This window comes from Melozone crissalis, unplaced genomic scaffold (assembly GCF_028551555.1).
Source record: "Melozone crissalis strain CALT ecotype California unplaced genomic scaffold, PUWL_Pcris_2 ptg000018l_1, whole genome shotgun sequence".
Taxonomy (NCBI): domain Eukaryota; kingdom Metazoa; phylum Chordata; class Aves; order Passeriformes; family Passerellidae; genus Melozone; species Melozone crissalis.
Window position 1 is genome coordinate 9,972,770 of NW_026535796.1, and position 14,590 is coordinate 9,987,359.

Here is a 14,590-nt window from a genome sequence, read left to right on the forward strand (position 1 = left end):
TGACTGTGGCCACCAAACTGCGGTTTCCTGTGTCACACAAAGCACATCCTCCCACTCACTTCCCCAGCTCCCAAGTGAGGGAAACAGACCACTAAGTGGGAGGAATGAATCGCCCATATGGTGCCCAGCTTTGTTCTGCTCTCCCTTCCTGCTCTCAGAGCCGAGTTCCACCCAGCCCTGGGATGTGACACTCCTGGAGGCTGTGCCTTGAAACGCTGCCCCAGCGGGCTGACGTGCGCCTGTGCATCACGGGTGCTGCTAGCACTTGACATCTTCACCTGACAACGGGTTTGTATCCCTGCAGCCACGTGGTTTTGCTTTTTCTAGAAACACCAAATATCGATGCTGGTGGCTTTAGCTACTCTGGTGGGAGAAACATCATCGTGCAATAGATATGCTCAGAGGGTTGTAGCTTCAGTGCACAACAGTCTAATACTGGTGGCTTCTCCAGCAGCCCCACTGAGATGCTTGAAAGAGTCAGAATGAAGCATACTTGAGGAAGCTACTGGTGGGCATCATCACCTCGCTTCATGAGCTTCTCATTTTAATACCTATTTAATGCCCTGGAGAAAAAGGAATTACATCAAATTCTACATTTGCTGTTAACTGGAACACATTTTAAGTGTCAGAAATTAGTGTCATGTGGAAAAGTCAAACAGTTTTTTTTGTGCTCTGATACATGCCTGTGATATCTCACACTCTCTGCAAGCACAGGAGATGAGCAGGAAGCTGGAGGGAAGTTTCAGGCTGCAAACACAAGCATTTTGAAAGCTTTCTAGAGCAGTGAAGGAAACTGCACCTGTGGGTCTGAGACCTGCTGATCTGCCAGGGCTCTTCCTCCTGATTCACACAATCATAGAATGATTTGAGTTGCAAGGGACCTTAAAGATCCCGTCCAGTTCCAACCCCCCAGCCATGGGCAGGGACACCTTTCCCTAGACCAGGTTGCTCAGAGCTCCATCCCACCTGGCATTAAACACTGCCAGGGATGGGGAATTCCTAAATTCTTTGGGCAACTTGTGCCAGTACCTCACCACCCTCACAGTAAAGAATTTTTTCCTAATATTTAATCTAAAATTACTGTCAGTTTCAAGACATTCCCCCTTGTCCTGTCCTACATCCTCCTGCAAAAAGTCCCTCTCCAGCTTTCTTGCATCTTTCTCCTTTTCTAGAAGGACACAATTAGGTCACCTCCATGTCGTCTCTTTTCCAGGTTGAACATAAGCAATCCTTTCAGTCATTCTTCATAGGAGAGATGCACCATCCCTCAGATCATATTGGTGGCCTCCTCTGGTCTTGCTCCACCAGGTCAATGTCCTTCCTGTGCTGGACCCCAGAGCTGAATGCACTACTCCCATACCATGTCCAGTGTTATTGAAAAAACAAAACCCAAACAAAACAAATCCCAACCTGTTTCAACCCCAAACCATCAAAAAGCACAATTCTCATTAACACTTTAGCACCAGTGAGGTTTTGATAGCTAGGAAGTAGAGGCACAACCCCACTATGGTGTGGGAGAATCCTTTTCCTTACCTGTCCTTCACTGTGCAATTGGTCAGGTGGGCATGTCTTGTTCTCGACATCGGTTGTGTCCCCAAAAGGAGAGTGCTTCCCACAGCAAAGGAACTGCAAGAGAGGGAGAAGTTGGCCAGCTGCTCGCCAAGGGTCTCCCCTTGCTACCAGCTGCTGCAGCAGGAGGTGCTGGCAACAGGCCCCTGCTGCCTCAGGAAAGGCTACCCAGCCAGGGTGGCAAGGAGCAAAGCACGTAGGAATCAACAACTGCAGCAATGCAAGCTAAATTCAGGGGAGGTGGATGGATCTGGCCTCAAACTTGCTCATCCTCCCCCAGGACTGCTGCCTGGGAGTGGGGCCAAGCTCTTCCTCTATGGTCATATTAATGCTCAGTGGCTGCTCCAGAAAGCCCAGGGATGCACAGACTCATGTTTCCAGTGATTGTTATGGGCTGAGGGGATCCCCAGCAACACCCACTGGGGAGCTGGTTTCCTGTTACTGTGGTGCACTGGACAGTTTGGAGCTCTGGCAGAAGGGAAAAAAAAAAAAAACAAGAGTAGAAAAACTGCTTCTCCATCAATTCAAGAGGCAACTAAAGTAAGCAACTGATGAAGCCAGGCATTGTGCCTGCTTCTCCTTGTCAAATGGGATGCTGGGAGTACTGCTCCATAGCCCTGAGAGCAAGCACTTCCATGCCTGGGCATGGCTCTGAGGGCCACCACCACCACCACTGCAAAAAGGAACATTTGACCTCTTCTGTGTTTTGAGAAGCACAGATAGAAACAGCTTGGAAAAGTACTTGTTATGATGATTTAAAAAAAACACAGAAGGATACAGGGAGTTGTGTGGGAGGTGTTTGGAAACAGCCGAGCAGGGCTGACCTCCCCATCCAGCCTTGTGTGTGCCATGAACTCACTCCCCAAACAAGCCCTGCTGTGCGAGGGAATGGCATCTCCTTTACTCAGCAGGGACTCGGGAGTTTCTCACTGTGGGGGACATCCTCACTCATCTCCTGTGGCTTTGGGGGCAAGTGTCCTCCCTGTGCTCTGGGTAACCACCCTTGCCTACCTGCTGAGCTACAGAGACCAACAGCATCCTGGGTAGTGGTTTTTGGGAGCCTGATAGCAGTCTCCAGTTCTGTAAGAGGCTGTGTAGCCTCCAGTTCTCCTCAGACACAAACTTGAGGATAAATAGGAATAACCATGTGCAAATACTACTGCTGGACTATGTGGAATTCCTGCCTCTTCCTCTCTACTTGACCAGGTGCATATCCACACTCTTGTACCACAGACAGGGAGCAAGTCACAGTGGCTGCTGAGACAGAAAATACAATGGCAGCTGCAGGGCGGAAGCTTTGTAGATGTTGCATCACAGTGATGCCCAAAGAGGTGACCCTTTGTTCCTGTTGGTAATCTGGTTGGTCAGATCTGAGAAAGGAAGAATATGAAGGGAGGAGCAGACTCCACAGCAGCCTGGAGGACTCGGTTCTTGAGGAAAAATGGCATTGCAGCATTCAGAAGACAGAGCACAGGTGTCAGCCCCAGCCTGCCAAAACCCTCAGGAAGATACCCCAGGGCAAGGTTTCCTCCTGCAGGTAAAAGACAACTTACTGCTTCATGGATGGCAGTCAGTTCATGTCTCCTGAAGCTGGAGGTGTTCCTCCTCACCTCCTCGTACACGAAATCATACACATCCATCATGCTGTCTTCCACCTGCAATGAAAGCAGAGGTCTGTACATACAAAACAGACCACAGCTGTCTCTGGGGGCAATTGTGCTCTTTTGATTTCCACAGAAGCTCTCGCAGGTACAGCAATGCAGGCAGTGCAGCTACTAAAATGACCCCCAGGCAGCAGGAGCTGGTGTGTGACCCACCAGACGCTAAGGAGCCGGGGTCTCACCAGCTGATGGCTGGAGCTTTTGGCCAGTTTTGGATTTTGTGTCAGAGAAGAACTTGGGTGTCTGTGACCAGAGTGCCTGAGTCCCTCTGCCAGCCAGGGCTGATGCCATCTCCCCATCCTGAAGGTGGTACTGTGAGGACAGGCACACATGACCATGAGATGCTAGAATACAAAGAGTGAGAGAACCTCAGAGGGTTGGTGTTATCTAAGTGGCAGAGCCATTTCTCTGCGCAGAGCAAAAAAAATAACGGGAGTGATTCAGTGGTGAGTCAGACCCTAAATATTTACCAAATGTGTGAGAACTTGAAGCTTGACAGATCCCAGCCAACTCCCATTTGGAAGTCAGAGAAAAAAAAATATGACAGTTGCCCTCAGTGCCTGGAGTCAAAACCTTATTTCTTCCTTTCATTTTGCCTTGCTTCCTCAGCAGCACCGGTCCGAGTGGGCCTGCAGTCAGTGCTTGTCTTTCAGGAGGGAAAATTGATGGCAGAGACAGGCAGAGTGGGTGGCCACACAGGGAAATCTCTGGGAACAGAGCCATCTCTCAGCGAGGCTTTGCAGCTCAGTGTGAGGGTTCACACTTAGAAATTCCTCTGAGGAATAAAACCCCAGCACTCTCTGCTCAGGGGTGAAGCCAGGATCATTCAAGGTGGTTGCATCTATTACTGCAAGATTGCTCTGTCCTGCCCAGCTGTCCAAAACACAAGCGACAACAGAGGGTGATAACCAGGGAGGTGGAGGTTGAGAAGATTATGTGTATCCAGATTGGCTCTGTGCCTCCAGGAATAGAGTTTGAAGGCACGCATCAAAAGATTTTTTATGGCTATCAACATGGCATAAGAGTGACCAGTGACAGACAGGGCTCAGATATTATGATACTCCATAGCAAAATGTGTGACACTGAGCTGTTCCACACTAATGAGGAAGGAGGATGCTCCTTTTGTCCCCCTGGGGTGTCAGAGTGCATAAAGTGAGGTGGGTGCAACAATAAGACCAGATTTCTATACGACTTCTGCAACAACCTTCCCCACAGCAAACCTTATAACCCAATAAAAAAGAAAATCTCCAATCGTTTCCGACTTCTTGTGGGCCATGAAATAGCTTTCCAGAAGCAGCAATTAAATAAATGGATTCAATAAAAAGAACGTCCATTTCCACTGAAGAATTGGATTAGGAATAATGAAAAAAAGAATAATATTTGAGCTCCTCTTGTGGAGAAAAGAGTAACAGAACAGCAGGTTTCTTAACATAAGCAATTATTACCTTTTGAATATCCTGATCCCAGTCTAAAATGTAGGAATAAAAACTATTTTGTGCTGTGACAACATATATATGTGTTTTGGTAAGGGAACCAGTGCTGCATGCACAATATTTGTCTTTTCATATTTACCATGAGGGTCAGGATGCTGAGTTTTTGTCCAAAAGACCTAAATTTGGATGACTTAAAAAGAAAAAAATGAAAGAGTTCAAGCAAGTGGCTATGTTCAAGCAAGGGTTCAAGGGGTGAAAGCAATCCAGAAGTTTAACTGCTTTCTAAAGGTCTCTTGAAATCTGGGCCAAGGAATACTGGGAGACGTAGCTGTTTGAAGAACAAGAGTGGATAGGAAAGATCTGAAGGAACAAAATGCCTGTAACAAAACAGTGGCTTAAAATTATTTCAGCTGTTGGAAACAATAATTGAAAAAAACACAAGCAGTTATAATTTCAGAGCCAGCTCAGCTACAGCGATGGAAATGATAATGGTAATCTCCAGGTACATTATGACTACTAAAGACTTCAACTGCACCATTTCTGAGCTTTCTTGTGAGCTGACTTCTCAGTTACCTACTGATTTTTTCATCCTCATTTTGTCAAGCAGCCTCCAAGAGCTGAAAACACAAGTCATTAAATGGAAAATGTTTAATAGCAATAATTTCCTTTTAGAATGTGTGTCTGGGCAAGCCTAAGAGTACAATTTGCTGATTAGTCATTCTCAGCATTTCTATCTAGCAATTATATCTAGCATTTATATCCAGACATTATCTGAATAGGCTATTCAGATCCTAGTAAGGGAATATCAAACTCTAAATCCATTTTTTAAAGGGTAAATTGCTTGTAGTTCCTCCACATCCTCTTTCTGATTTTTGCTAGGATCATTTGATTTTGGAGGGAAAAACTGCTGTTTTCATACAACATAATGGTCTGTTTTCAAAGACTACTGCAGACAGCTTTCTCATTTGAATACTTCAGAGGTAGACAGATAGTAGAAAATCTCAGTATTTATCACTGGCTGTTTCCGTCTGTGCAGAAGACTGTGCCACAGAGCATACAAGAGGTCTGGTTTAATAAGAGAAGACATAGGAGAGCAAAACACCACACTCAGCTGCCTGGGATGGGATTATGTTTGTACTCAGAGCTGCAGCCAAGCTCTGAAGCATGGGTCATGCACGGCAGCATCTATCCAGCCCAAAATATCCTGCTCACTCATGCATGCCTGATGATGTAAAAATTAAAGCCTGAAAGCGTGAAACAGTCACCAAGTGGTTTCATGACTTATTTGCAACATTGCTACATCCAGCAGAAGTTCATCCCTCTATTTTCCATTGATCCAGCTCCTAACACAGTGAAGAGCTAGACTGCAGCACTGCTTTGTACTCAATTGCCATCCTCAACAGATTCCTATCACACACTCCCCTGATGGGCAACTTTGAGTCCATTGCCTCAAGACAATTTTCTTTCTCTGGTTGTTGGAGGAAAAAAGTATTGAAAATACTCAGGGTGCTTCCTCTCACGTTTAAGCAACAGGATGACTGTTGAGTTTGAGTGCTTACACTGATGCTGTTAATAATGACCTTTAAGACAAAGAGCTGTGCCCCATCACTTAAACAGTACTTAGCATGCAATGGGCAGATACAGCTGGAGAAGAGAAAGTCCGTCTGCTTTTCTAAAGGTCTTTCACTCCTCCCACACATAAGCATCATAATAGTCAAGTGGATTTTCCTGTTCCTAGTGACATGCTGTGATCCACTGCTGGAAGAGTTCTGCTCTCTTCTCCCTCTCCTTGGAGGGAGACTGAGCCTGCAGTGCTCATCAGTAAGAAACACCATGAGCTGAAGGTAAAGCATCAGCTGGGCTTTGGTTAAGAAAAATCTCCAGCTTGAGTGATATGGAGGTCACACCTTAAAGTAATTCTTTTCCTGGAAGAAGCTGGGTGAAATGTTCCAGCTCTAAATCAGGTAAATAATTGCTGCCTCCCACTTCTGTCTGCATTCCTTAATGAAATATTCATTTAGGAATGATATTGATGGGTTGCTGGATACAACAAATGGAAAATCACCACTGAAATGAATGCAGCTGACTCCAACTGACTCGGGAAGTACCATTTTTCACCTAAAGTAAAAGAAAAAAGGAATTTTAAGATTATTTATCATCCTCTAAATCCTTTATCCCCCAAGAAGCAGAATGTATGACTGCAGGAAGACATGTACTCTAAGCAATTGGAGTTCTTGCCTTTGGCTATTAAAACTAAAGCAAATTTCCACCTTGCCTCCTTCAAGAGGAAAACTGACATTTTTGACTTCGGTTATTTATCAGGATAAGTTTTACCTGTAACTGGATTTGGGACAGAAAGATGACACAAGGTCTGCCTTCAGTTCCTGACTGATGCCTTTGCAAGCCAAAGATGCCAGTGAATCCCAATCCTGCTGCCAGTGAATGCCTATGTCCAGGCAACCTGGAAGTGTCATTTCAGTGGAAACTAATGTAGACTTGTACCAAGAACAATGGTCTGAGTCTTAGTGAACCACCTTTGCAACTGCTGTTGGGTAAAAATCCCTCTGCAAAGCTCAAGGAGAACATAGTGAAAGGAGATATCAGGATTGTCTCCAAGACAAAACCACCTTCCTCCTTTCCAATAAATAGGAACACTTGGCATGGCAGAGGAGGAAGACAAGCATGGGAATCGGGAGGAGGATCCTCTGCTCCTATGGGTCTTTGTGCCTTTGAGGAATCAAACTGAGCAGATGTAGTACAGGCTCAGAAGAAACTGCAATCTCAGCACTTTGTGTTCTTTCAGCATCACCAGAGGATGCACTCACCAGCCTCACTCAGAAATGTCCCTCTAGAGGTGGCCACTGCAGACTCCCATGCTCAGCTATGAACTGCAAGCTAGACAATTAAGAAGTGAAACTGTAATAAAGTAGTGAACGCAGTCAAAACTCTTCCTTGTTTCAAGAAGAAAAACACTTCTGCATTTTGCTGTCTGTCTTCCCTTTCCTCCCCAGCGTGCAGAAATGCATGCATTCACAGCATGTCAGAAACAGGGGTGGGGCAGATGCAACAGCTTGGGTTTGGGCAAAGCAATGATGCAGCTGCAGTGAAATAGGGGAGAAAAAGCCACTCTGGGGGCATTAGCCAGGTTGCAGAGCAACTCCCACCACATGGATTGGACACACGGTAAGGTGAGCTTGCCCCATTCATGCTCAACCAAGCCCCATCTAACAGTCATTGCAGCTTGCTGAATGTTTTTATTTCCTTCACTGCCCATCAGCTTCTCTCCTTTAGAGCCTTCCTCTAACCAGTCATTCCCAGATGCAGAAATCCAGCCAGGGCTGCAAATTAGAGCAGCCTTTGAGGTCTTCCGTGGAAAATGGCACAAGATAAGAAATGCTCCCCCTCTGACTGACAGTAGTCACTGGAGACCCCTGATGCCACAAGCTACAAGAGGCTTTTAGCCACTTTTTTCCCCCCAGATCAGATTTTGTGTCTATCTATAAACACATACATTAAAAAAACCCCAAACCAAACCATATGGGCTTCCTTCTACTTTCTGCTGTATACACAGAAGGAGACAGACCAAAAACTGCTGTGGAACAAAAATTTCAGAAAACTCTCTCTAGCACTTCTATCCTGCTCTTGCACAAAACACTTAAAACATGAGAAAGGAAATGAGGAGGTGAGCAGTGTCACAGCTCAGCACTATCTCCATATCCCCAAAAGAACAGCAGATTCTAGCTGTGTGGGTGCTACACATCCCTCTTGGCCCATGGGCAGGGCCTCACGCTCAGCCAAGCCATAAAACCCAGAGGCCACCTTTGTGCTACTCAGATGCAGCACTGCTGTGTCTGTGACAGAGTACCAGCTGCCTTAGAGGGAAGTGCAGAAAACACAGGCAGGCAGTTAATCGATATCAACAAGGATTTTTTTTCCCTAAATCCTTCTAATCTGTGGCTGCACATTGGTGAATGTCACAAGTATATCAAGGTCCTCTTGGAATTTTTTTATGGAGTTTTTTTTATTTTTAATTCCTCTTGGATTAGCTTTTTTATGTTTGCTCTTTGTTTTTTTTGTAAAAAAAAAAAAAAAATTAAATTTTCAGTCCATTTTATAACAGAACTGCAAAGCCAACAAGCTGCCAAGGGCCCACAATGACAATGTTCCTGTCTTTCAAAACACACAACCCATCAATTTGTGAACACCCTCTCCCCAAAACTGTGGTCAAATTATCTCAGCCATCCCTGAGCCTTCACCTGTAGCACTTAAAACCAGTGCCAGGCAAGACTTGCTTCCCAACAGAAAGCACTGAACAGCACTGAAAACAAACAGTTTTAGCTTATAAACCAGTGGTATCAGCAGTAGAGCCAGTCCCAGGGCAGCCCTGTCACCTCTGAGGGGTGGTGAGCATCCTACAGGTGCATGAAGGTTGGGTGTGCTGCAGTGATGGCAGCTGTCTGAGTGGCCTCAGGTGCCCTGGCTGCTGCTGGAGGCTGGAGCTGCAGCTCCAGCTCTGCCACAGAAAGCGGCAGAAACGGGGCCGCGTGGGTTCAGCGCCGGGGCAGCCATAAATTATGGAACCCGTGAGTGCAAATGCCTGTGTGGAGCTCAGACAAAGGAGAGCAGTGTCTCGCTGGGGGGAGTGGGCTGTCGCTGGCTGGTGAGAACATAAACACTGGGAAAGAGGCACAGTATTTAAAAACGGTAAGGAAGAGGGAGGGGTTTCCCCCCATTTTTGTTTTTTCCCCTGGAGTTCAGAGACTGGGAAAAGCTCGATGGTTTAAAGTGATTGTGCCTCCTAGATTAAGAGCAAGGAGCATGTCAGATAGTTCACAGTTCTCACAGCAACATCAGTGACTTTTGTAAATGCTCTTGGAAGACCCCTGTGAGAAGCTACAATCCTGATCCAGCCTCCCTGAATCAAAGCCCAAAAGGAACCTACCTGTATGCTTCAGGTCTGGTTTCAGAAAACACCTGAGCACACTTTCAGCTTGTATTTAAATCCCATTAAAATCTCTAGGATTTCAGCCCGCATTTAATAATTTAAGTCCCTGCAAGACTTTGCCCCAACACAGACTAGAGGCAGCAGTTGCAGATACACACACACTCTAGGAAATCCACAGAGAAAAGACCTCTACAGTCCCACTTAAGAAATTAACTGGAAAGTGATGGGCCGTTCCTTACATACCTGCAGAAAAAAGATGCATGTGCTGTTTTTATGCATGGCAAGAGATGATTCCCTCCTGGAGACCCAGGCAATGCTGCCTCTGGCTTTGCAAAGGTGCTGCATGGAAGGGAGACCCACAGACAGAAGACCAGTGCTGGTTCCACAGGCAGAGAAGTGAGGAGGGAAGCTGCTTTGTTTAAGAAGACTCAGGTGTGGCAACGTTTGTTATTTAACAGCTGCAGCTGTTAATTCCAGCTGTGTACTCCAGGCTTTCTAACAGGTTAGAAAATCACCATCTCAAAAGGTACCACCTGGCTTGCTAGCAAAGCATGGAAGACTCCATTTCCACTTCCCAGCATGAGGAGGGGAGACCAGACAAGTTCCTCTGAAGGTAGCAGAGCAAGGCTGCAGGAGAATCACAATGTAGACAAATGGCTTGTATTAATTCCCTGCCCATAAAAAGCTAACTCCTTGCATTTATTCTTGAAGTACAAGCAGTGCAGCACAGAAGGGCGAATGCCTTTCCACTCATGTGGAGCCAAAAGCCACAGGTGAAACTCATTTTGAAATCACCCAGTAACCTGAGAAACCACTTGATAATTAAGAGATTACCATATCATTGCAGCTAGTGCAAATTCAAACAACATCTTCATTCAGAGGACATGGGGAATCAGGCCTTTACAGAACTATGGACAACTATTTGCACCAGTTTCAAATTCCTGACTTGGGAAATTGTAATTTAATCCATTTTAAGCTTTTACTTATGAATAAATCTCTGTAATTAAAATGCTCATTCTGTTGCAAAACTCCTTGTATGTTGCAGCAATTTTAGCGTCACTGACCCACCCTACCATCCTGGCTTATGGGGCCAGGGCCACAGGGTTCCTGGAAGAAGCTGCTCAGAGAAAGGGAACAGCAGAAGTTGATGTGGAATAGAAACTCTCTGGCCTCTTTCACAGCAGGGCCCAGAACATAACCCCAAACCTCAGGCTCACCAAGGCCAAGTGCCAGGTCCTGCACTTTGGTCAAATGAGGGCAACAACCTCATGCAGCACTACAGGCTTAGATAGGGGCCTGGAAAGGGGCCCAGTGGAAAAGGACCTGCGGGTGCTGGGTAAGAGCTGACAATGAGCCAGCGTGTGCCCAGGTGGCCAAGAAGGCTCAGGGCATCCTGGCCTGTATCACAAATAGTGTGGCCAGCAGGGCTAGGGCAGGGATTGTCCCTCTGTACTGGGCTCAGCACCTGGATGGCTGTGCCCAGTGCTGGGCCACTCAGTACAAAAAAGCCACTGAAGTACTGGAGCATGTCCAGAGAGGGGCAATGGAGCTGGTGAAGGGTCTGCACAGGAAATCCAGTGAGAGTGAGCTGGAGATAGTTTAGCCTGGAGAAAAGGAGGCTCAAGGAAGACCTTATTGCTCTCTGCAACTACCTAAAAGGAGCTTGTAGCATGGTGGGGGTTCATGTCATTTCTTAGGCAACAAGTGACAACATAAGAGCCTCAAGCTGTTCTAGGTTCAGGTTGGACATCAGGAAGAATTTCTTCACTGAAGGGGTGGTCAGGCATTGGAATGGGCTGCCGAGGGTGGTGGTGGAGTCACCGCCCCTGGAAGTGTTCAAGAAATAACCGGACATGGCACTAAGTGCTCTAGTCTAGTTGACAGTCAAAGGTTGGACTCAATGATCTTAAAAGCTTTCTAACCTTAATGATTCTGGTTTTGTGTTGGCTAGTAAGGGTACAAAATCTTCTCTATGGCAGCTGCAAGTACAGCTTTGCTCCAGCCTCTGCAGACAGGTTTCTACAGCAGCAGTTAGTGGCTGAGGAGAGAAAGGAAGCTGGGGAGCAGGAGGAAGCAGCAGCCCTCCCCACCAGCTGTGCTAGATGTGGCATGTCTTTCCTGCATTCCACATCCTTGCATTCCACATCCCTGCATTCCACATCCCCGCTCTTTTTGGCCGTGCTGTGAGTGACAGAGGGACCTCTCTTAAACAGACAGCAGTTTGTGGCAAAGGAACTGCCATAACAATTACTTTGGAAAACAGGACTCAGCTCTTCAGCTTCAGGAAGCAGAAGTTCCTAATGTGGCTGAAAACCATTTGAAAACATCATGATTTCTGTGGTTACCACAGCAGTTCCAGCAAAGACCTTGCAGAGAGGTCATCCCCTCCCCTCTGCCCTCCCATGCACGTAAAACTCTTGTTCACTTTGATTGCGCCACTGGCCTTCCTCAGACAGGTTTGCAACACTTCCCTACCAAGACCACATCTCCCACTGAGAGGAGGAACAATTGGGATGCAGCCTTTTACGATAAAGCATGAGAAATCTAAGGTTCATGACTGCTGCATGTCTGGCATACATCACAAGGAAACAGACTATGGTGACATCGAGTCCATCTGGAATGAGGATAACTTGAAATTAAAACATTCAACATCTGTCTGAAAGAATTCATCCAGAAGCTACAGAAAGTCATGAAAGCAGAAAAGAATGGGAAATGAGAAGATTAATTTTGTTTACAGTGTCCAGGTCTGAGAATATCAAATATTTACAAATAACTCTTCCTTTCTCCCTGCCCAGCTTCTCTGTAGGAAGTACTGTAAAAAAGGCCCTAAAAGAGCCACACAGGCAAAAAGGGCATCCTGTTTTCATCATACTCAAACTACATTTCTACCTATTGTCTCTTGATAATAACCATGAAAACAATTTTTCAACTGAGTATTGGTTTTACTGTTTTTTACTGAGTATTGGGTTTACTGTTTCAGGTGATTTTCTATGAGAGGGTTCTGCTTTATGAAGAAAATGTAGGGGTATTTTAATTTTTTTTTTTTTACCAGCAGGAGTAAACCACTGAAGCATCTGCCAGAGATCAGGGCAGGGGAGACCTCCCATCCCTAGCTTGCAAAGGGAGGGGAGGACTCAGTTTTCAGTGCTGCTTGGGTTTGGAACCTTGCCAGCAGGGAGGGAGAGGACAGGAACTACTCACACCAGCTCCCAGCTGGCATTTCCAAAATGAACAGCCTAATTTTCTGTCTGGCATTACACTGGAAATTTTTCATGAGAAAAATTGAAATTTTTGTTCTAGCAATGAACGTGGGGGCAGTACCCCTCAGTGCTCTTAGTGATTCAGGCACGTGTAATGGCCATATTCATCCATATTCAGTTTTACATCCTCAGTTCCATTCCTTTCTTGATAGCTGTGTACATCCCATCAGGCTTACAAGACACCCACCCACTTGGCTGGGTTTGATTCCCCCCCCCAGATTACCACAATTAACTATTTTTGAGAGCACTGACATGCAGTAGGCAGCAGAGGACACCTGCTTGAATTTTGTTCCTTCTTTTGAGAGAGACAAGCGAACAACCAGCTCTATAATGAGACTTCAGAAGTCTTATCCCTACTTCATTCAATTTTCTGTATCACTGTGCTCCTGTCCTGGAGGGGCAGACACATCTGCATTTCTTTCAGTCACCTGCATTTTTCTCTCACATCTGCATTTGTCTCTCTAGTGAGACAGGTTACTTTTCTGTCGAAACTAAATTTCTACACGTTCTGTAAGTGACACTTCTAATCAAATCTTCCTCATTTATATTCCTTGCTTTTCCTTGGATTTTAGGAAGCAGAGAAACACAAGATGGTATCTAAGGGTATTTTTTTCTGTTGTCAGAAACACTGCTGGTTTTCTTTGCCCAGAAAGTCAACCTTTTACATAACCCCCTAATTTGCCTAGTGGAAGCTGTTTTGCTTACAGAAACCCAAGCAATTACCAAAGCTAACCATAACCATTGGTGCTTTTGTGGGCAGGGCGCTCAGAGCAAAAAAACCCATGAAAATAATTTGAAGTAAAACCAGATGTACTGATTAAGAGATATACAAAGCAATACTCCTTAAAATATTTTCAGCAAAATATTTTTGGCATGGCACATCCCTGTATTACATAACCCAACATACAACCTTTTTCTTACAGTGTTTTTATGCCCTACACCATGTATGTGGATTAACAGTAAAACTAAGCAGTCTATTTAGAAAACACAATTTCACAATGCCAACCAGACAGTTTCTGGTGCCATTTCTCCTTTACTGACACAGCCTACAATTTAATGTCTGCAATTTACAATTTAATGTCTGCAGAAGAAGAAGGAAAGTGAAGGAAACTCCCTTCTGTGTGGTCATGAAAACCAAATTATTTCCATATTAAACTGTTAGTTGGAATGTAATAAATGTTGATAGTTTTGCCTGAAACAATAAGGAAAAAAAAATAAAAAGGCTGTGGAAAGACATATTTTCATGGATGCCTCAGCTCTGATGGATTGCACTTCAGCCAGTTAAGCATACAGATAAAAGATGCTGTTGTGCCATCAGGACTCACCCTAATGTTTCCAAAAGCAGTTGGACAAATTCACAGAGAAAAAGCCCAGGGAGAACATTAAAGGCAAAGACACCAGCAGTTGCCACCAGCAGACACCTGGGCCACAAGCTGCTGGCATCTGAAAAAGCATTGCTTTGTGCTTGCTGGGTTTTTATGCTGCTACCTTGGCTAACAGCAGGTCAGCCAAAAAGCTCCTTGGCCAACAACTTTAGCCTGGTCCAGTGTAGCCACCTGCGCATTTCAAAGGATTTTCAACTACTTTGGGCACTGGCCAGCTCTGGGAAAATTTTCTAGAGAAGCAGGACCTTATCCCTCTCCTTAACCTTGACTTCTACTTTCAGAAAGACTGGGATTTAATTTATGCACAGGACACCAAACCATTACAGGGCAGGGCTCC

The 14,590-nt window shown here is 45.5% G+C and overlaps 1 protein-coding gene across 1 annotated transcript in view; it reads right to left on the minus strand.

The window, feature by feature from the left end:
• Positions 1-14,590, minus strand: part of TSPAN32 (tetraspanin 32) — a 29,109-nt gene that overhangs the window by 2,833 nt on the left and 11,686 nt on the right. The window contains exons 5-6 of the mRNA XM_054276304.1: positions 3,123-3,224; positions 1,534-1,626 (exon numbers count right to left, since the gene is read on the minus strand). Of these exons, the coding sequence (XP_054132279.1) occupies positions 1,534-1,626; positions 3,123-3,224 (195 nt within the window). The remainder of the gene's footprint in view (positions 1-1,533; positions 1,627-3,122; positions 3,225-14,590) is intronic.